The sequence below is a fragment of the Anser cygnoides genome, chromosome 6 (assembly GCF_040182565.1).
Source record: "Anser cygnoides isolate HZ-2024a breed goose chromosome 6, Taihu_goose_T2T_genome, whole genome shotgun sequence".
Taxonomy (NCBI): domain Eukaryota; kingdom Metazoa; phylum Chordata; class Aves; order Anseriformes; family Anatidae; genus Anser; species Anser cygnoides.
Window position 1 is genome coordinate 22,598,633 of NC_089878.1, and position 22,546 is coordinate 22,621,178.

At 33.4% G+C, this 22,546-nt stretch overlaps 1 protein-coding gene and 1 long non-coding RNA gene across 5 annotated transcripts in view; one reads left to right on the forward strand and one right to left on the reverse strand.

The window, feature by feature from the left end:
• LOC106029827 (sodium channel protein type 2 subunit alpha-like) overlaps window positions 1-22,546 on the forward strand; it is a 76,325-nt gene that overhangs the window by 50,837 nt on the left and 2,942 nt on the right. For 3 of the 4 annotated variants that reach the window (XM_066999728.1, XM_066999730.1, XM_066999731.1), the window contains 7 exons: window positions 6,709-6,826; window positions 9,155-9,309; window positions 9,971-10,144; window positions 15,168-15,290; window positions 15,579-15,860; window positions 18,859-18,912; window positions 19,736-19,873. In XM_066999728.1, coding sequence (XP_066855829.1) covers window positions 6,709-6,826; window positions 9,155-9,309; window positions 9,971-10,144; window positions 15,168-15,290; window positions 15,579-15,860; window positions 18,859-18,912; window positions 19,736-19,873 — 1,044 coding nt within the window. The remainder of the gene's footprint in view (window positions 1-6,708; window positions 6,827-9,154; window positions 9,310-9,970; window positions 10,145-15,167; window positions 15,291-15,578; window positions 15,861-18,858; window positions 18,913-19,735; window positions 19,874-22,546) is intronic. The other variant, XM_066999729.1, reaches the window with a different exon arrangement.
• Window positions 1-22,546, reverse strand: part of LOC125182493 (uncharacterized) — a 67,024-nt gene that overhangs the window by 10,375 nt on the left and 34,103 nt on the right. The window lies entirely within an intron of this gene.

The window sequence follows — 22,546 nt, forward strand, 5'->3', positions numbered from 1 at the left end:
AGTGTTTCTTTTATTGTACAGGGAAGTATTTAATAATATTAGACTTGTTTGCTGTCTGAACAACTCATTCCCTGACACTTGATTTCCTCCATCTGCTTTTTGGAGGTTCTATTTCTTTGTGTGTTATGTTAACCTTTCAGCTGAGAAGACCTTAGATTAACAAAAGACCTCCTCAGAGTGAAACAGAAAATATTTATAGCTGCTGAACAGCTGCTACATCTTTTGCTTACTCTTAATGTGAATAAAGGATACTGGCCTTAGTGTGTTTAAATCTTGGTTGTGTGGAATATCTGATGATATTGATGTTAATTTTCTCCTGATTGGGTAACTGTTAAATCTACACCTTACCTGGAAATTATGCAGAAATTGAAGACACCTGGTTCTTCACTATTCTATATTTAAGAGTTGGGTAACAACGTCTGTTACAATCCATAATGTACCTTAAATTATTGATGATATTGCTTACCCAGAAGTTTTCATGTTTGACCCAGTAAATTGATTTTATTTTGCCATGTGGCTTCTTTCTGAAAGCATGTCCTAGATACACGTTTAGCCATGTAGGGAAGACTGGAAATAACCTTGAAAATAAATTGCAAGGAAAAATATATCTCTGTTAATAACTAGCATTGAAAGGACTCTTAAAGCTCAAATATACATACTGTAGATGTAGCTTTTTCTTTCGTTTTTTTTTTTATTTCTTTAAATTTCAGGCCCAAGTTCAATACACATTTGTGATCTTCAGATATTATTCTAGTTTTATCTGTTTCAATATGTCCTTAGATAAGCTTAAAGCACTAATCAATAGCAATAAATATTATGTTTTGCAAACGTGTAACGTATCTTGAAAACACATATTTAAATAAGTAGGAATCCATACTTCTGCTGTTTCCAGTACTCAAAAAAAAAAAAAAAAAAAGAAGGGGGTACCATGTTTTAACTTCATTGCGTACCATTCTTACTTCTCACAGGAGTAAAATCAAGCTGGATCATTCAAGAACGCAGCTCTGGTGCTTTTTAACCAAGCAGAGCAACGTGTCAGCATGTTTAAACAGGTTACCTAAACAAATCATGCATATATGATCACTTTTGAGATTGACTGGCCTGCATGCTACTCAGCTACAATATATTTTTCCCCATCCATTGCAATGTAGTGGAAACATGCACAGCCACTGAGTCCTGTGACTCATATCACAGCATGGTTGGGGGCAACCCCAACGTGTTCCTCCGTCCTTGTTACATCTTTAGTATTTTCTGTACTACTTCTGTGGCATAAGCTGCATGCTTTGTAGGCTTTGATTACTGTTAACTGAATTAAATGTCAAGACTGTTCAAGGTTTAAAGAGATTAACAGCCTATAACTTTATGAAAGTGCAAAGGTAATTTTCCCTTTTTTCTGTTCATCTGTTGAACCATGTTTTTAGCTGTCATGTAATTACAAACCTTTTCTGATCATATTCATTTGACCATTGCCTATTGATCTTCTTTATTATTACAGTTTTGTGTATGCTGAAATGTTTATATCTTTTAACATAAATCGTTTCATGTCTATTCACAATGTTTTTATCATTTACACTGCAGTTTTTCTAATTTGAGAGAAGCTAAAATAACAGGATGAAAGACACTCCTGGGAACAATCAAACAAGCCTTTTTTATGCATATGTGTAGTCCTTTTGAATTTAGATGTAATAATTTAGTTTTACTCATGAAGTTTGCATGTGTCTAAAATTGGAAGTTAGTAACGCATCAGTTCAGCTCTTTGTCAATAATAGTTGTTTTTTGTGAATTTAGTCCATTTATTTGGGTGTTTTGTTTATTTTATTATATTTTTTTAGAAAGACAAAACATTTTAACCAGAAAATCTGTGTAGGATTTAGGTGTCTAAACAAATCTGGGTATTTTAAAATAATTCAAAATGAGTAAGATAAGCAAGAAAAATGAAAGTTAGGAAAATCAAGAATAAGGCTTAAATGAAGGCATTTATTAAAAATACAAAATAACAACTAGTACCTTCCCAAATCTCTAAACTAAGGAACTCCAAAACTACCAACCTGTGTATTTCCCGTTCATCATTTTCTCTTCTGAATAGGCAGGCAGTTCCACTTGCCATTTAGGAATCATTGATGTACTCCTTTTCCAAATACATTTTTTTTCATGTGTTTTTGTTGTGGGATCCTGCATTATCTCTCATGTACTCTTTTGTGCTATATTATATACTAGAAGTATTTCAGGTATCTATTTTGTGACTGAGGAGCCTGCCTCATTCAAAAAGATGATCAGTCTTCCTAGTGATATTTCAAACCATTTTAGAAAAGGCAGTCAAGTGGGAGAGAGTAGACCATGGTAGTATTCTATCTTAACAGGTGCTAAGTATGGGACGATGATTTTGTTTTGATGGATATTGTTTATGTGACTCTGCTTCTGTTTCAATCTCCTACTGCCATGAATCTGGATAGGTGCAGAACAGTGTGTAAAATAGCAAACCAAGTATTTAGAATGTTTTGACTCACAAAAGCTTGAATTTTCATTTGACTCTCGCATCACCTTACTATTGCTTTATTTGGGTAATACTATGATAATTTTTTTTTTTAATTGTTGTTGGACTAGATGATCTCAGAGGTCTCTTCCAACCTAGATGATTCTGTGATTCTGTGCATGTCGGGTTTTCTTCCCTGTTACATAGAAGTGGGGAGAGAGGTTTTGATTTTATGTTGGCTGAAAAAAAACAGTATGTGGAGATTACTCTCGGTATAATAATTTGTGAGCCTTATTTAGAAATGTTTATTTTCTTCATAAAAAATACCCCAATATAAATAAAAATGATTGTTTATTGTTATTATACTTTAATGCATAAATATATTGTATGATCATTATATTTTATTGATTATATTTCTATTATTAATTTCTATTAATTCTAATTAATTTCTATTTTTATTATTAATATAAATGAAAAGATCCCAATAAACCTAATTTTACTGGTTATACTTACACTAAAGTTCTATACTTGGGGGGCAGTCAGGCTGAGACTAAATGAAAAAATAGGATTTGAAGAAATATTTCCTGCTGAAAATAGAGCTGATTAAGCAGGGAAATACTCAACTGATGGAATGTAAATGGCATGACAGAGGTATGCTGAGAGTTTCTATTGCATTTCTACTCAGTAATATTTTTGGATTTTCTTATCTAAGAGACTCCTGAGCATATTCACCAAAGGGCTGTTACTAATAGTTGCCTTTTGCTTTTAACTCTTAGAGAATTATGAGCTGTTTGCTCATTGTTTTGTCCTCCCTATTTTAAGCAACACTGATTCCTATCTTCTTTCTACTAGTTTTTTTGTTTTGATTTTTTAAACATGATAGTTTTTCCCTTTTATATCAAATATTTACAGTAGTGTTGGTAGTATGTGTGATCTTTGATTTGGAAATTGGGAACTGTATCAGATTTTCCTTTACTATTTGAATATCAAATTGTGAACTATTTGTTATAAGTTGATGCACAATAGTTGGCAGCATGTGAATGATCAGCGAACTACTTATTATTCGCTCTTGTTATGGAGTTTTCTGTAAATTCATCATCTACAATTTTGCACGCTTTCATTTATTGTATGGAAGATGATGCTCACTACAGTTTGACACTTTAATTACCTCAAGCAATCCTAAGTGGCTTCAGTGGAACTGTTTGCTGTAGTAAAATTATTCTTGTATGTATTTGTGCCATTGTTCCTTCAGAAAAAAATCATGAGCTCCAAATTTTGACCTTATACCAGTACTGGAGATATTTGTATTGAAAAAGTTAACATATTCAAAATCTGAGTTATTTTCACTGCCAATGCTAATAGTTTCATCTTTAAAAAATATATTAACGAGGGAAATATATTAAAGAGCAAAAATATTTAGGTGCTGACTTGCAAATCTAATCAACCTTTGAATACGTGAGTTGATCCATTCAATCCAGTGCTTAGTGTATATAAAATGAGGCCTTCTTACCTTAGGTTGGTAAACTTTGAAGAGCAACCAAATGCTCTGGAACATGAAGGGAATTTTTCCTGAAACTCCAGTTACTGAGTGGTTCACAAAAACAGTTGAATCTCTGCAAACATTGTGCATGGCTGAGAAACTACCTGAATTTTTAAATTGGTCAGAACAAGAAACTTTTCTATACATACTGATTTTTAGTGTCAGAGTTTTTTTCTGTTGTTGTTTGATACTTTTTGTCTTAATATCAGTGAAAAATGTGGGCATAAAATATGGAAAAGACAACTGTTGTTTAATTAAACCTGTAACTCTTCAAGCCCAGGATTATATCCTAGTGTCCCTAAAAGAAAGAGGGAACCAGACCAGCTGTTCTTGATATCAAAACAGTTCATAGAGCTTTCAATTTGCCTCTAGAGTCAAGAAGATTCTTCTTAAACTAAAAAAATAAAAATCTCAATAATCTCTGATTATTCTACCACGGAAAAAATGAGATATATAACTTCATGTCTTAAACTCATTGATTCTTTGCAGTTTCTTCTGTATTTACAGTTCTTTTACTGTTGTTAGTACTTAAAAATATATGTATTTTTTAGTTGAATTCATGTCATCTGCTCAAATGGTACACTAATCAGCTTACAATTTAGACAACCCAGGGCACTTTATGTTGTTCTTAATTTTCATTAACACCGTGACACAAAATGTTCTTACTCCTACTTATATATATTTATACATATATAATTATTTCGTTATGTTTTGTAATTCAGTTCATTATTTCAGTTTATCCACCACTGCTGCAGCATTTTGCAAAATATATGCTAAGTCGTGGAATGATGAAAGCAACATATTAATAAATGATGTGTATATGTAGAGCTGTTCTCAGGTTTAGTAGAATTTGTGCTTGGGAAAAGTGTTATTGTGAATATTGGTATTTTAAAATTAGCACTTCTAAAAATGAAAATAACATGTTTACATTAAATATGAATAACTTTGAAGTTTTATTTCCTATTATCAATTTCTAAAGTAGCTGCAAATTAGGCAATATCAAATTGCTTTTTAAAAAAAGTTAATGCAGAACACTGAATTACTTTTTCTTATTCAGTAGTCTCTGCCCTCTTTTACAAATATAGCAAAGAAAAAAGCAGATTTTTATTTCATCCTTCAAATAGATTTGTCCTCCATCATTTCAAAAATGAGGTGTAAATATTGTGAATATAGTTTCATTGGATAGTGCCTGCAACTTGTCTTGTTTTATTTTAAATATCTCTTTAAGTATCTTTTAATCAATCAAGTCTAGCTAAATTCATGACAATTCATGAAAGAGCATGGTTAATTCTACAAAATTGTGGCTGTTTTACATAGTGTGCTTACATCATTCCCTACAGACATTTAGTTGTGTTTCAGTGAATCCATTACTGACATTATGTACTTTTCTGATAATAAGATCGTAAAATGACAGAGAATGCTGTGACCTAAACTACTTTGACTTAGTTTGGTACTCATACTCAGATCGAGTGTACGGGACACCACGGTCTTCCTTTAAAATCTCCAGAGTATGGATTTAGTGCAAGACACATGAAGATTACAAGATAAAAAATAAATTCAGGCATATTCTTTTATTAGCATTTGTTTAGTAGTAATTTAAATCAGTATCATTTTAATTATTTTAAAACACATATCCTTATTTTCTGGGTGTTAACTGTACAGGTATGTGTACCAGAGTAACAGGTAGTTTCTGAATGCACAATGTAATACATATGTGCATTGACAAAAGAGAATGCGAATTAATGCCAGTTGAAATGTATTTATCATACTTTTTCCTTTTTGAAAATTTTAATAGATATGAGAAAAAAACATAAATGTTCATATGGTAGTGATAATTATATGCTAATATATAATGCATAATTAATTTCATAAATGTGTTCAGATTTGAACATGAATTTGAACATTTCTGTAACAGGATTTTGCATCAATCCTGTTTTTTACTTTAGCACTTTGCAATCTAGATGATAATAATGATCTTAAAACCAAAAGTAAATAAATGTATTATCTGTGGTCAATGGTAACCAAATTTTATTGTCAATTTTTGTCATATGCAAAAAGTAGTTAGCTTGCATCATTCTGACATTTAAGATGCCAGTGAAAAAGAACTGATTTTTTTTCCTGGACTTTGACATTGTGAAAAAATGTCACTTCATTAAAATCAGTCCATAAAAGTCTGCTACATTTTCTGCCTTGGACAGTTTATCCTGATAGTTCACAGTGTAGCACACTACTGTCAAGGATTTACTGTCTTAAGATTGAGAAGACTGCTATGATGAAAGCAGTTACCAAGATAAATGAACTTAAAGCATACTGTATAACTCATATTGGTTTAAAACGTAGCAATAGAGATGTATTTTAAGAAAACAACAGTAGAACACAAAATAAATGGAGTATGTATCAAAAAATCTACTTGTTAGTAGTTAGCTTCAAGGAATGCTAACATCGTGTTGTAATTGGACCAGGAATTCTGAAATTCAGTGAAGGATTACATGATACACTTTGCAATCTATAGGTAGAAAGTTGGATGATTTATGCACATTTCAACAGCATTGACTGCTATATGTGGATGTTTGTGTGTGACAAATATTGTTCTTACTGTTACTTGTACACTGTGTTGCATGCTTAATGTTAATTACAGTTCCAAAAATGTGAATGTTATTAGAGTATAACCGCTACTATGGAATTTTATTTTCAGAAGCTAAATTTTTCCAGCTCATCTGAAGGCAGTACAGTTAATTTAGCTCTCTTTGGAGAAGAAAAAGCTGAGACTGAACCAGAAAAAGCATCAGAGCTACAGGCATGTTTTACAGAAGGTATGGAAGTAAAATGTGGGGTTAGCAATTATATTTGAGTTGTTTGCAACAAGCATTTGCAGTCCAAAGAAACTATTCTCTAATGCAGTCCCATATCCTTGTTTAAGTCTTAGGATATGATTAATTTTGCCCTTTGTAGATGGTTGTACTGAAGACAACAGAGCCATTTTTGTGATGCAAAACTAAATATGTGTGTTTGATTATTTATCATGATAGATGCAATTTTATAAACTGATTCTTAGCAATCAGTATTCCTGTTGATTTAAATGCCAGTCTCATTAGTGAAATCTGTGAGACCAAACTGTAAACCAGGTTCACTCCACTTAATTTGAGCTGCTTCACTGAGAAGCTTAAATCAGAGTCATGTGATTACCTGTGTTCCCTCCATAGTGCTAGAAAGTAATCCAGTGGATGATTCACATCTTGGAAAGGCTGACTCAGATAACAGACTTATTATCTTGACATTTCACTAATGACTGGGGGCAGGAAGGTATGCACATAATATAATATATATGTATGTGCATAAATATAATGAGGAATGCAACATGTGAGTCAAATTAAATGGGTTGAATGAGATCCTACATTTTCATTCAAGTAAAGAAGTCTAATGGCGTACTTGAATGTCCTTAGAGAAGACTGTTTTAGTTCTGCATAGCAATATCCTTTTATAGGCTACTGAAATTTACCATATAGGAGCTTTTTCCTTTTTTTGTGATATTACAGGTTTTACCTTCCATTTAAGTCATGATTAAAAGAAAGTCATTCAAAATAAAATATGTCCTACGTTAATGCTCTTAGCATTGTCATGTATTTATCAGCTATGCCTTTTGATGTAGTGTTATAAAGACACCTTTGACTTAGGCTAGGGCTTTTGTCCTTAGGAGTATTTATTTTAAAAAAATGTTTTGGAATATGGGGCGATGTGCACGCTCTTGATTCAAAATATTTATACTTCTCAAATACTTTTATATTGTATTACAATTCTTTGTTATATTATATGCTGTTATTTTTGGTGTAGAGTTATTTTCTCCATTATGTAGGCATTTTGAGGAGTTGAAGGTGAAGTACATCATGATCTTCATCATGGTGGTAGTTTTATGTGAGATGATGAAATTCAGTGTAACCTGTAGCATGCAAACCTAACACTTATCGGAAAACTAGAATACTGCCTTTGGGACCCATTAAAATAATTTAAACTTGGTTACTTTTCTTTAAAAATGATTAATCTCATAGAAAGGAAAGCCAGGTAGTGAGGTTTGTGTGTTTCTTTGAGTCTGTAGGCTGTGCAAATAAACTTTTTCGGTCCCATGATGTGGTAGGGAGCCCTCCAAGGTGGGGCTTATTTTGCAGATGGCTATCACGAATCTGTACCATGTGGAAAAGTTTCTCCACTATGCTTAGAATATATTACTCTCGTCTACTCATGTTTATCTGAGAAATTACAATGTGTTCTTCAAATTATCTTGAATTAGTGAAAATATAAATTATTTAAAATATTATTAATGGAAAATTATTTCAATATATGGTTTAAATAGTTATTGGAATTGAAAATGTGCCTACAATATATCCTGTTAAATTACCTATACATCTTTTTTTTTTTTTTGACATTTATTTGAACGTTTTCATACTGCTCATGTAAATTCAGTGTACCTGCTCAAGCAGGAATTTTCAATTTTGAAGAGAAAAGTCCAATCTATGGATAAAGAAGTCACTAGAAGTCACTAACCTTACTAGGTTACCTTGGATGGGAATCTGGAAATTATTTTATAGCTTCTAGATTATATTGCAATCTCCAGTTAAATCAGGTGTTTGTCATGAAAGGAAGTACCATTAGTCAGCTCTTGAAGTAGATACCAACCCTCAGTATAACTTAAAGGGTGTTTACATCTGTGTGGTTTATTTAAACAGTAGCTGAGAGGCGACTGTCCTTTTAAAAAAAGCTTCTGTACTCTTGAACTCTTAGTTCATGTGAAAGTTTTTACATTTTTATGTTCTTTGTTTCTACTCCCTGGCAATTCTAATGTGCTCCCTAGTTATCTATATATAGATGAAAAATGTGTTTATAAATGAGAATTAGCTCAATTAGATGACTAGCTTTGTTTTTAAGCTTAATGGAGTATAAGGGTAGTAGGAAAAAAAAAATCACTTCAATGCAAGCCTTCTTATATCCAAGGTATTACATCAAGAAGGCAAGGATGCTTTAAGCAGAGTCCAGTAACTTGAAAGGCTGACTACCTCATGAAACAGGAACTAGATGAAAGTGATATTGCTGTTTCAGAATAATGAGAATTCTACCTTAAAGTGGGTTGTCATTGTTTATATTGTTAGGCTGTATACAGAAGTTTAAATGCTGTAAAGGCAATATAGAAAGCACAAAAGGAAGAATCTGGTGGAACCTTAGAAAAACATGCTACAGGATAGTAGAACACAACTGGTTTGAAACATTCATTGTCTTCATGATTCTTCTCAGTAGTGGTGCTCTGGTAAGTACACCCATAAAAACATTGTCTATGAAGAATGTTTTATCAAGAACATGATTATAACACATCTGTGGTCATAAAGAAAAAAATCAGAGTTGGTTGGAAAGAGAGCTTGGAGTGAAGTTCCTAAAATATTTTCCCAGTGCATATAAAATAAATTGTTCTGCTGCCAAATAACCTGCAGATCAGTTTTTGATGAATACAAGGTGATACATGTGTGAGTGCTTATTGAGATGATTATGTTTAAATTCTTGTTCAAGAAATTATAAAAATCATACAAAATCATGGAAAAGTTTTATGCAGTAACTGGAACAGTTATTCTGCTGTAAATTAGAATAATCTCCAGAAGCAGTACAGATACTGATTTCCTTGTATTCTGTCATTATTCACTTCTGTTAATTGGCATTCTGTGTTGACTATTACTCAAATTTCCAAAAAACTTTTTGGCAACTTCAGTCATTATATTGTAATCCCATTGTTGGGAGACAAAGTCTAAAATTTAGCATAAGCAGAGACTACAAGTATATCCTGGCTTTTCAATGTAAAACATATAAAGATGACAGCAATTTTACCTTGCCTTTTTTTCTTCAGTTCTTGTGGCTTAATTTCTAGTTTGTAAAGACCTATGAATATCTGACTTACATACAACCTATATTTCCTACAGGCTTTTGAAGATATATATATTGAGCAGCGTAAGACTATCAAGACCATACTAGAATATGCTGATAAAATATTCACTTACATCTTTATTCTGGAAATGGTGCTAAAATGGGTGGCCTATGGTTTCCAAACTTACTTCACTAATGCTTGGTGCTGGCTGGACTTCCTGATTGTTGATGTAGGTACTATAGTCTCTAAGTAGCACACTGATTTTGTTTAGGCAGGTTGTGTTACATAGCTAGTATGTGATACATGCATATGCAGTGAAGAATACGAATTGGGTTAAATATCAGAAAAATGACGTGCTGGTGAATAAGTTTCCATTGTAATTGTTCCAGAAGTAACTAAATCTGACTTCATGTATATATATGTTATCATTAACTCCATCTCTTCTGTCTCTGTTTTACTGCTCTGGGTCCCAATCAGTGATTGAGGTGTATCATCTGAAAGGTCTTAAGTCTTCTGGATTTGGTGACAAAGCAAGGAGGAAGACACAGAAGGGAGAGGGAGGGAGATTTAAGTGAGCACATAGGGTTAGCGTAGGACAGTTGATCCTGAGCTTAATGAGTCACCGGTGAAGAACTGTGGGGAGAGAATATCAGGCTGTCATGAAGACAGCAAAAGAAGGGGAGGGCAAGGAGGCAGCAATTAAAGTAAGGATAAGGTTTGAGGAAAACAAGTAGTGATAGCTTATGGATCGCTGCTGACGAATGATTCCTAACTTTTTGCAATCCTCATTTTGACTATTACTGGGTTGAAAGAATAATTTCAGTGCAATTCTTCCATTTTTCTTTGACTTATGATTTTAGATTCTTGTTTTGGAAGCTGAAATTACTTTGGTTTTGTTTGGCGATGTCTCAGATTATAGAGAATGTCCCTTTAAGCTTCTCTGAGTTATTCTAAGAGGGAAAAAAAGCTGGATGTTAGGTGAAAGTATAAATGTTTTTCAACAATTGCAATAAAGTGAGGTAATTGCACTCCAAAGAAATTAATGAAATTAATGACATTGCATGATATTAGCATATGTTCTTCTAAAGTTCTTTTTGCATAGACATTATAGAGGAAATTCAACAAACAGGTGGGGCAAACTAATCAGACGGAATCTGGAATCTAGAACAGAAATTATTTGTCCCTTACCAATATAATAGAATATTATTTTTTTAAAATACTTTTTTTTTTGGGGGGGGGGGGGGGGGGGTTAGGGATGGAAGAAAGGCACAAGTAGTTTCATAAATCTTTCTCATTTAACTGTGCTTCAGTTTTTAACATCTATTACAGGGGTGGGGGGGAATCCCCAATTGGAGAAAATGGGCTAACTTAATGAAATGAAAATTAACATGTTTTCTTAGAGAAGGAAGTTTTCTTTTCTTATTTTCTTCTCCTGCTGGCTTTCTAAGATGGTATCTTTACAGAACCGTGTGATACTTGAATTTGCATTTCTCTGTCCATTATAATTGCAATTTGTGAACATGAAAAATTAATAAATAAAAATCTATTACATCTTAAGAAGTGTTCAGAATTAGTATAATATAATATTTGTACAAGACTGTGTTGTGAAAGGTTGATCCTGCACTGTAGTTTTAAGATATTGAATTTAGCAAAGCATACCATATCTCCGTAACAGTAGATGTGGACTATTCCCACTTTTCAGTGATTTCAGTGCTTTTGTGTAGCCACCTTCATCTCTTGCTGGTTATGCCTACGTCTTATGATCTTATAGCAGCAGACCATAGTATAGTTTATGGTGGAAGGCACCTCTGGTTTTCTGGTCAAGCTCCTTGCTCAAAGCCAGGCCAACTTAGAAGTCAGCTCTAACTCAAAGTTACTTAGGTTACTTGGGATGAATACGCAGTTTTGAATGGAGATTCTGCCACACTACTGGGTGATCTTTTTCCAGTGTTTGACCATCTGTGTTATGTTTTTTTATTATTTTTCCCCCTAGAAAACATCCGGGGTGGCCTGCTTATAGCATTTTCTAACTTTATTGTAAGATTTGCTTGTACTGTTTTAATGTAGTAGTAAGTAACTTAAATTTTCTCTTACTGATGTTCTTCTTTTACCTGTTGGTTTAGGTAACAAGCAGTGTGCTGACCTCAGCTGTTGGAATCTATCTTTGCTTTATCTTCCTGTTTTACGCCTTTATTCACTGGAGATATTTGACATGCCACTACCAGTCTAAATAAGTGTTTCACAATGAGGCAACATTTTATAGGATCTTCTTATGCAAACTCTTCTGTACCTGTTGATCTAACCTCTCCAGCTGTCTCCTGTTAGGGAAAGAACCCCTGTGTTACCCATAGTTACCACAGGCTTATGTAGTGTTTGACAGCTTACTTGAACTACCCTTAGAGGAAAGAAATCTGCATCAGATTTCCTCATGTGTAGATGCAACAACATGTGACAGCTATCAGGAGTAGAAGACTTGGTGGGGACACAAATCATTGGTTCTCACTAGAAAACAGCAGTCATCAATCAGCTTTTTTTTTTTCTGTTAATCCAGCTCAACTGAAGCTTTCAAAAATTATTTTAGATTACTACAAGTGTATTAATGTTAAAAAAGGAAATAAACCTTAAGCCATATTGATTGTCCAAAGTAAGATGTTTCTACCTTTAGTTAACAGAACGTGTTTTTCTGTGAGTCCCCTGTTTGGTAGTTAGGAGAACAGAAGGTTGAAGTGAAGCTGAGGAGGATGGATTCTGTCTTAAAAGTATTATAACATTGTGTTTTATGTATTTTCCCTTTCTTTTCGTTACAATACACCTATTAGATTTACTGTATTGGAGAAAGTATACACTAATATTGTCATTTTACATCACAGAAATGTTAGTTAGCACTTCTATATAGAGAGGAAAGCTTAGAGCTGCTATCAGGTAGTGTCCGAACTGTGGTCATATACGAGGAAGAGGAGGAGATTTAAAAAGAAAAAAAAAAAAAAAAAAAACCAACAAACAAGTGCACGCATGCATCTTTGCACGCACACAAACAACATCATGAGATGAACTATCCTGCCTCTCCATTTTCTCCTTTTAAAATAAATAAAGCAGAAAAAAAATGCAAAATTATATTTCACTTTCTGAAGAAAGATATTCTTATGGCATCATTAAGTAGAAATGTACTAGTCAGGAAGAGGATTGCTTTCTATGTAAATATAATAATTGTATTATCACTAAGAAAATCTGGTTATCTGACAGATTTTCTCTTATATCTTCTCTAGAATTGTAGAAGTATGACCTTAAAGTCTTGATGGATTAATGCTTTCTACAACAAATGTTTCTCTAGCATTTGAATTTAAAGAAGCAACATTGTTCTGAAACTAAGTATTATAGTTGAGTTTGTATAGGAATTAGAATTGCTGGAATAAACAAATGTCTTTGCACTCAGTGAGTGTGCTCTTTTTCTGGATCTTCTCGTGAAAATGGAAAGTTTCTTCTTGTGAACTACCTGGCCTAACTATAGTTAGTTCAGCTGGTGAATTTTGTAAAGCTTTAGATGAGTTATTTCATAAATGCAGCAATACAGTCATTCATGATAATGCATTGTACTGATCACTGACTTGTATTTAATATATTATTCATATATATTGCACAGATGTTGAGTTCCCTAACTTTATTTTAGTTTTATCTAGTTAGTGTGATTTACAGAATCTTGATTTTAAAAACTCATGATTTTATTAAGACTTTGCATGCTACATTTAAAAGACATTTTAAAAAATAGCCAGTTTCTCCTCATTATCTATGTATTTTATAATGTGCCACTGTTTAACCTACTTCTGTACTCTAAAGCAAATAGCTATAACATATCTGTGAGCTTCTTAATCATTCTTGGACTTTTTAACTTCAATTTTGAACTTAAGACACTGGAAGCAGTTCTCTTTCTCAAATGGAGATAAACATAGATTTTCTTCTGGCACTCGATATAAAGACTTCTAAATATCCAGCTTGTGGTAGTCTGTAGAGCCATAGCTCACAATTAAGTTATCAACTCTGTCGTAACTCTTGTGACTGTCACAGCTACTGTTTTCCAGGAAACTGCTGTCCACTGTTACATGCATTTGAGTGCATTGCTTTTAGGTAATTGTACTAACATTTGTATTTATGTAGCCCATCATACAGTTAGTATTCATGCTTATCAGTGTCCTGTCTGATTCACCATATACCATTTCAACGACTTACCATCTGCAGGAAATATTAATTACTAGTTATTCATATATTGGCTATTATGTGAATTAGTTCTAAGTGCAAATTAGTAGAAGCAAATGCTGCTGGGTCACATTTTATCATGTCTGTAATGGTCAGTCTTAGAGTATAGTTTACTGCTTGAACGTTGCACGCAGAATGGGATGGGTTTTCAGTACATTACAGGCTTTGACAGAGTTTATTCAACTTATTATTATTATCGAGATAGTCTGCCCTCACAAACTTCAGGGGGGCTGATGTCGGAAGTGAAAGAACGCTTGGAATTTTTTAAGTGCTGAATCTAATTGGCTACTACTTTCATTTGAACTCACTGCAAAATTTTAGTGTAACACTTACACATCTGTGGACATACCTAATCATGTATCCTTTGTAATCAATGTCAGAACTCAATGTGGTTTTTGCTTTCCGCTTGACTGAGAATATTTTTGTGATATTTGAAGCGGAAGAGTAAAGCGTTGTATTCATCAACAAATGCAATGGATTTACCCTATTTAAGTATATTCTTTTTTTTTTCAGCTGTTCTTTCACTAATTCTGAATCCATTTATTCCCTTGTGTTGTGTGTCTTTGTTAATATTGTATACAATGATGCACTTCATTGTTTTAATTTCTAGTAGTCCTCCTAACCTATTGCAGTGGTTTGTGCTAAAATATTGGATGAATTCTTTACCATTAAGAACTTATGAGAAATGCAAATATACTATTTGGTATGTTGTCTCAGACAGTAATACCTGAGAAAAATGTCGCATGTAATTCAACACAGCCTATGCCGTGCATTTTGTAAAAGTATTATGTGTGTTTTTATATATGCATAACAACATGTCAGTTATGAAAGTTTCAGAGATCATAAAGTCTCTTTTAGTTTAAATTGTTCTGAAATTTACAGTCAACTTTATTTTTTCTTTCTGATACCCAGATTTATGTTTTCTTTCCAGTAGGCATTATATTTGTATTGTGAGGCTATTCGAAAATTTAAAAATGTTAATTTTATATTCTTTCATCTAGGTCTCCTTGGTTAGCTTAGTAGCTCATGCCCTTGGTTTCGCAGAACTCAGTGCAATTAAATCCCTCCGAACATTAAGAGCTTTGAGACCTCTAAGAGCTTTGTCACGCTTTGAAGGCATGAGGGTAAGAAAAAAGGAAATCATGAAATAATGTGTAAAACAAATTCTTAAAAATATGTTTAATAAATTATTAAATCACTGAGGAACTCCAATCTGCATGTGAGTTAGCAAGGCACATAGTAACATGCTTTATTCTATTTTGTGTATTTCTATTTTTATTGGCATTATATCAGTGTATTTTAATGATTTAATCTAAATCTTCTGCTTTATTTGGAAAAATAAATGATTGCTGATATTTATATATAGGCATGTGCATGCAGTTTTTAAAGAGCTTTTTTCTTATGTTTATTAGGTGGTTGTGAATGCTCTTACTGGAGCAATCCCATCCATTATGAATGTACTTCTGGTTTGTCTTACATTCTGGCTAATTTTCAGCATCATGGGAGTAAATTTGTTTGCTGGCAAGTTTTTTAACTGTGTTAACACCACAACTGGTGCTCAGTTCCTACCAGAAGAAGTTGATAATGAAACTGAATGTGAAAATCTTATGAGCACTAAGACAGATGTTCGATGGAAAAATGTGAAAGTAAACTTTGATAATGTTGGAGCTGGTTATCTTTCTCTGCTTCAAGTCGTAAGTGAAATTTTGATAAATTAATTTTCCAGCTTTAAATTTTGTAGCAGTAATATTCAGTTCCATAATTTCCAATATTATTTTACAATATATGCATGGATAAAGGATTTGTTTTTATAAATGTGTTCTATTAAGCTATTTATAATTGATTGTGGTAAAAATCTTATAGATTCTATGGCAATTTTGGAAGAGGAGAAATATCTAATATCTGTCACATGAGTATAAAGTTTCTTTGCACCCAACCACTACTATCTTCCAAGTTCTACAGCAGTAAGTCTAGTTAAAATAAATAAATGCAACTAGGATTAATTTTCTGCCATGGTAGTCAAATAGATGCATTCTACAGCTCATTCAAATAAAAAGAGTACACTACTGGTATGGAAATAAGGAGATGAAGGAAAAAGTTTTAAATTCCCTTTTTCGTTTCTGTTCTTTCCCTTCTAACAATTCCTATTAGCCACAGTCTAGTTATTGTCTGTCAAGTGTTCATTTTTTTTTTTTTTTGTAGATAATTTGTAGCTTGTTTCTAGATGAGCAGTTGCCAAATTTACTACTGGTAGATATCAAAGCACAAGCCTCTTTTAAAAGCAGCATGTGTAGATTGGAGCCAGTAGGACAGAAACATGTATTCGTAATTAGGTTCACTTGATACACTGCTTCTGGGAAAACAGTTGTGTTCATAAGCACTTGGCCATTATTCTGTCTCTTAAACTCTCCAGCTGGTAGTGAGTAGCTAGTATTGTGCTAGAAAGTTACCATCTGATTGCTCAAGGGAGAAATAGTGGCTATTTCTAAATGGCACTAGGCTATTGCATAATTTACTGATGTAGAGGACAGCAGTGTCTATGCCTTTGTTACTTATCTTGCATAGAATTGTTCAGCTATGTAATGTTTCCAGTAAACGAAACATTTATACCTTAATATCATGGTGGACAGGAGTATTTTCCTGGAGTATTAGGCACACCTGGATTTATTTCACTATATCTGATACAGTAGAAATATTTGAATTCCTGAAAATTTTTCATGACAACAAGTATTAACATTACTGTTGCCACATGTAGTCACTTCCTATTTGGGTTTGAATAGTTCGTCTTTTTATCTTGTTTCTGGTAACAAAAAGTGACTTTCTGGAACACCATTTCAGGCTAAATTGTTCAGAAATCAACAAAACTGGTAGAAGGACAGAGGTGCTGGTCAGCTTCTCCTGAGACAAGGTCTTGATAAAAATGTGTTTTTTCTCAGACTTCCACAGGCATGGTTTTTGCTCATTGCCTTTCAGCACAGGAATAGCAAAAACAGATGGAGAATCTGAAATATTTAATATTGGTGGTAGTTTGCCGCTCATCCAAAAGTCCAAAAGCTCAGTTGGGCCTAGTTAGCCATTATACTTCTGAACGGTCAATTAACTGCAGAACTGTAAACTTAAGCTTCTGTTTATAACTTTTTTGTCTCCTACTACTCAAGCAGTTCATCTTCTCTGGGAATTCTCAGCTTTCTTTGTGAGAATTAAAGGGAGGTAGTAACTTAAATGCTGGATTCTGCATTATATTTCAGTGAAGGACTCTGTTATATACAACGAAGTTGAATTTATACCACTCATTCAGTAACTTTGTTCAGTAAAAGATGTCTGGGCCCACTGTCACACCTCTTCTCCCTGTCACAACCAAAAGAAAATTGCTTAGTTGACGAAGACTTGATATGTTGAACAGGGCAGAAACATTTTTTTTTTCCTATATTGTGAATAAGATACAGTGTCATGCTGTAGTCAACACTTTTTCTATACCTACGAGGCAGCTCAGGCTGATAATTAACTTTTCTTTCATTTTCCACAGCCCACAGGTGAATGTAAGGATTATGTTCATATTGGTAGAAAATATTAAAATGTGTTATCTCAGTGTGTATGGTAGTAGATACTATTTACCTGTTTCAGATAATAGAGCTATATAATCTCTGCATTCCACACCTATAATAGGACACAGCTTACACCATGTTCTGCAATTTTTAAGCTTTGTTCACAAAAATCAGTCAGGATAATCAGAGAATGGTGCCTGTATTGAGACAGATCTATTATATTGATGGTGTCTGTTTTTAATCCCTTCATTTGTACTTCATATATACTATGAATGTTGCTAGTTAAAAAAGTAAAATATGTAGACATTGTAGAATCACACAGGCAGAACTTTCATTCCCTTAGCACCATCCTGAACCACAGAGGTTATTTTCAGTAATCTCACAGTCATTCTTAACAGACACAGGAGGTACAAAATCTGTGCATAAACTGGACAGCAAAGAGATTACACGTGCTAACAAATGCAGTGCAGTAATTTTATATAGGGTAGGAAGGTATTTCATATTCAAAGAGAGATGGCAAACTTATTTCTAAACTTTTTAGACTGTGTAGGTAAAAGCGTAGCTAAAAGTATAGCTGCAGCATTTTTAAATAATAATTTATTTCTCTGAGTCATAAAATGATTAAATTAAAACTTTTCACATAGTAAATGCAATAGTAACTTTTTCTAAGTAGAAGCTGTTTGTCTAAACAATTTAAAACTTTACATTTTCTTAAGATTTCTTGAGACTATTTATCTTACGGAATTTCTTTTAGGACAATTTGCATATTCTGTCTGGAAAATGCCAACCAGTGGTGGCATTCTTTAGTTTTTGGTTGTCAGAAAGTTGGAGCTGAGAGAAAGACTGCAGTTTACAACAAGGCTGTTTTTCTCAGATATTTATTTCAACTCATTCCACATAGAATTCATATGAATTTGCCTGAAGACTAGAATTTGTTTGTTTAAGTATTAGTAAATAATAATATACCACAGTAAATTATTTTTTGTGAATAAATCACTCATTTCTTACCACCGTCTCTTAATATTCCCTTCTATTTCTGTGTGCAAATATGTTGCAAGAAAGTGTTTTATAGTTCAGAATATTTACAATATTTGAGGTGTCTTTATTTAAAGCTTTGATGGAAAATGTTAACAAACTTTGTTTTTAGGCAACATTTAAAGGATGGATGGAGATAATGTATGCTGCTGTTGACTCGAGAGAAGTAAGTGCAATGTAAAATTCACTAAACAAATACAAGGTTGATGGGATGCTTCTTGAATGGCAGTTGAAATAAAGAAACAAAGAATAAATATAAAATACTGATATTTTTCTATACAGATCTTAAGTTATAAAGTAATTAAGTGGATATATTTTTAATAGGTAGGAAAAAAAAACACATGAAGTAGACCTACATGAAGTTTTGCTACTTTAATAAGTTAATAAGTAATCTATGCGTAACATTGAGTAACATAACTAGTGAAATTTAGTTTCCTATGGATCTCTGTCACTGAGATTGTACAATTGTACAGATCAGGTTTTTCTTGTCTCCAAAATAAATAAATAAAATAAAGCAAGTGGCAGCACCTGCAGTTTCTAATCGAGAGCTGCATGCTGCACTCTGACAATCTCAAAAAACAAAATGGCAGAATTTTTCCCGTTTTAATGCAGGTATTTTTTTGCATCTCTCCTCTATCCAACTACTGATCTGCATACAATCCATAGGAGCTGAATTACTTTTGATACTTGCATACTTCTGTCAAATTTAGTAGGTTATATGTAAAACATCAAGTGCTATTAGAGATGAGCTGGCAGACTTAAAGGGGAGGAAAGGTGGGTCTGTGTGTGCATTCATCGATGCCTGTATTAAATAAATTTACAAGATCAAAGATTAAGTGTAGGATATGCTCCAAAATAGCTAATCTGCATCCCCCTCTCTCTTTCCTTGTTGTTTTTCCATCTGGTTGCAGCTTCTGTTTCTGCTCAGTCTTCTGTAATTTGTCTTCACTGTTATCAGTGATGTATTGCTGTTTTTCTGTGTTATATAGGTAGGGAAACAGCCCAAGTATGAGGATAACCTATACATGTATCTTTACTTTGTTGCCTTTATCATCTTTGGATCGTTTTTCACCCTAAATTTATTCATTGGTGTCATCATAGATAACTTCAACCAACAAAAAAAGAAGATAAGTATCACCATGTTTCATTGTCATGATACCTCATTGTCATTGAGCATCCAGCAAAGTTATAATATGTAATGTATCAAGGATCCTGAAACTATTGATCAGTACTGCAAGACGAAAGAGTTGGAAAACTGTCATAAGTTGGTAGTGAGTTTGTAAGAGAAAAAAATCTTGACGTGTGAAAATGTGTTCTCTTGCCTTTTTTTCCAACTGAAAAGGTTTCTGTTATTCAAATGAACGCAGGTTTGTGTCAAGAACTTCAGGAGGATTAAAGTAGATCAAAATGCAGACTGTGATGGCAAGTTAAGTTCTATTTGGGTATGACGGCAAGTTAAATTCTATTTGCTGTCTATAAACTTTAAATGTTGTATACAGTAGCCTTATTTTTCTGTATGTTCTGTTCTGTTTGAAACAGAATCATACTGGAATTTTGTTTAATAAAAAGGGTGCCGCTAAGTAATAGTAAGGCAGAACATAATTTTGTAGAAACATAGACTTATTTCCTAGACACGTACTCATTTGTGATTCTAGATGGCTTGTCAAATTTGATTCATTGTACTCAAAGAAAGATACTGCTAGACTTACTGTGATGGAAAATTCCAGTGAATCTTTGCATATGCCATGTATAGAAATCTACACGGAAGATGGCATGCTGGAATAAGTTCTTGTAAAAAAATCTTTAAAAAACAAAAACACTTTTTTCACCTCTTGAACTCTTCAGATGGTCTGTTAAAGTAATCTAATCCTGACGGTAAGTTTCCTGGATAATCATGCCTGAATAAGTCCAGTGGAATGTATTCAGTCATGGTCTACAGAAAAAGGTTAAATATTTCAAGAAATCTAAGGTGCAAATAAATGTATTATACTTTTGACAACTGTCTTTATATTCTCATTTGAATTCTGAGAGGTTTTAACTTTTTGTCTCTTTGACAGTACTTTTCTTCTCACTGTGCTCTGTAGAGAGAGCATAAATTGTATAAATTTATTCTCTCATTGAGTTGTATAGAAATACTTGTCTCTTGGATAGGAACTTTGGTCTTGCAATTCTTTTAGTCCTCTTTTTCCTCATAGCTTTGCAGTGTTTCATTTCTTCTGATTTTTCCTCCATCTTGCTTCAGTTTTTCTGTCCATTTCTCTCTTTAGTCCTCAGAAGGAGAGATCTTGGCCTATATTGTAGAGGTGTCCCAACATGGCTTGTGAAATCCAACCCTTGGGTTAAGATTTTATTTTATTTTTTTTTTTAAATCTGCCAGTCCAGTATATCTGACTACAACGTTTTTGGTCATAAACATTAAAGAAACATGGAAAAAAGCCTACCACTTGAGATTGGAGTGTGTAGCTTCATATGTTGCTGCAGATCTTCTGAGTCTCTTATCTGCACACCCAAATAAGAGAAAGAAAGTTTGTGCTTACAAAACTGAGGTCGTCTTTATCCTCCAGTAAGATGTCCCCATACATACACACATTGAATAGCATCAGAGGCTTCTAAGACTTAAAAGGAGTTGGTTCAGTTTCATCTGATCCCGCAAGAGGAAGACTAAGGAAGCTATGTACATGCTATTGGCATTTTTGTCAGTCTGTATATAGGAAGGTCTCTTTCTGGCATTGTGGTATCCTTGTACTTTTGTAGCTATTGTAACTGTCACCAAAAAAGTTAAATAGGCTCGGAAACATTCTATTTGTGTGGTACTGTTCACTTTCACACAGCTAATTAGCAATTGTTACTGGCCTGTCATTTCAATGTATAGAGGCACCTGTGCTCATAGAAATGCATAGGATATGTAGCGTGTGGTTACCCAGCAATATTCTTGTCTTTGTTCTGCCTTCACATCACTGAAAGCTACCTGTTTTGGGCAATGTTGCTGGGATATGAATGGGAAAGACATGTTGCAATATACTGTCCCTGTGTTGTTAAACTACGTGCATTTCTTTGGTCCCTGAGTGCAACCCACATTCAGTACATTAGTTGCCTTGGGGAAAATATATTCCACTAGCTGTCAAATTGCTAACTGTTACAGTCCTCAAAGGCGTATAAAGCGTATCTCACCTTGAGACAGCCATTCTCCCAATGAATCACAGACAGAGACAGCGATGTTCGCAATTTATAGCCATTACATCAGTGAGGCAGCAGAAGAAATGGCCAGTTCAATGCCAGTTCCTTTAAACTGTTGTGGTTGGTTGTTTGTTTGTTTAAATTTATTTTTATTTTGTGTGTGTTTGTTTTGTTTTTGTGTTGTTATTGTTTTGAAATTTCTGCTGGGTAAAATCTGATAGATTCACACTTTGACCATAATCAGCAAATTAATTTCTTCTTGTTTTTTTTCCAGAACCCTAGGTCTCTAATACCTGAATTTTACTTGAACATGTGGTTTATGAGAAGAGTGTACTGAACAAAATCTCTTTTGATTTCTAAATCTTCATATCTGTGTGTAGCTGTAGCTGAAAGGCTCAAACACGTTCGGATTCATTATTACTTGATTGAGAAGATTGACACAGTATTTAACAAAGTCACATTTGCCTGTGACTGAAATTCATTTCCAAATGCTATTGCTCCAGCATCATGCATACCTGGAATGTATTTGAAATCAAGTGCATGGAAGAAAAGTAGTTACTTGTCAAAAATAATATTTTAACAAGTATTACATACGACAGTTTTGATAGCATTCTCTTCAGATT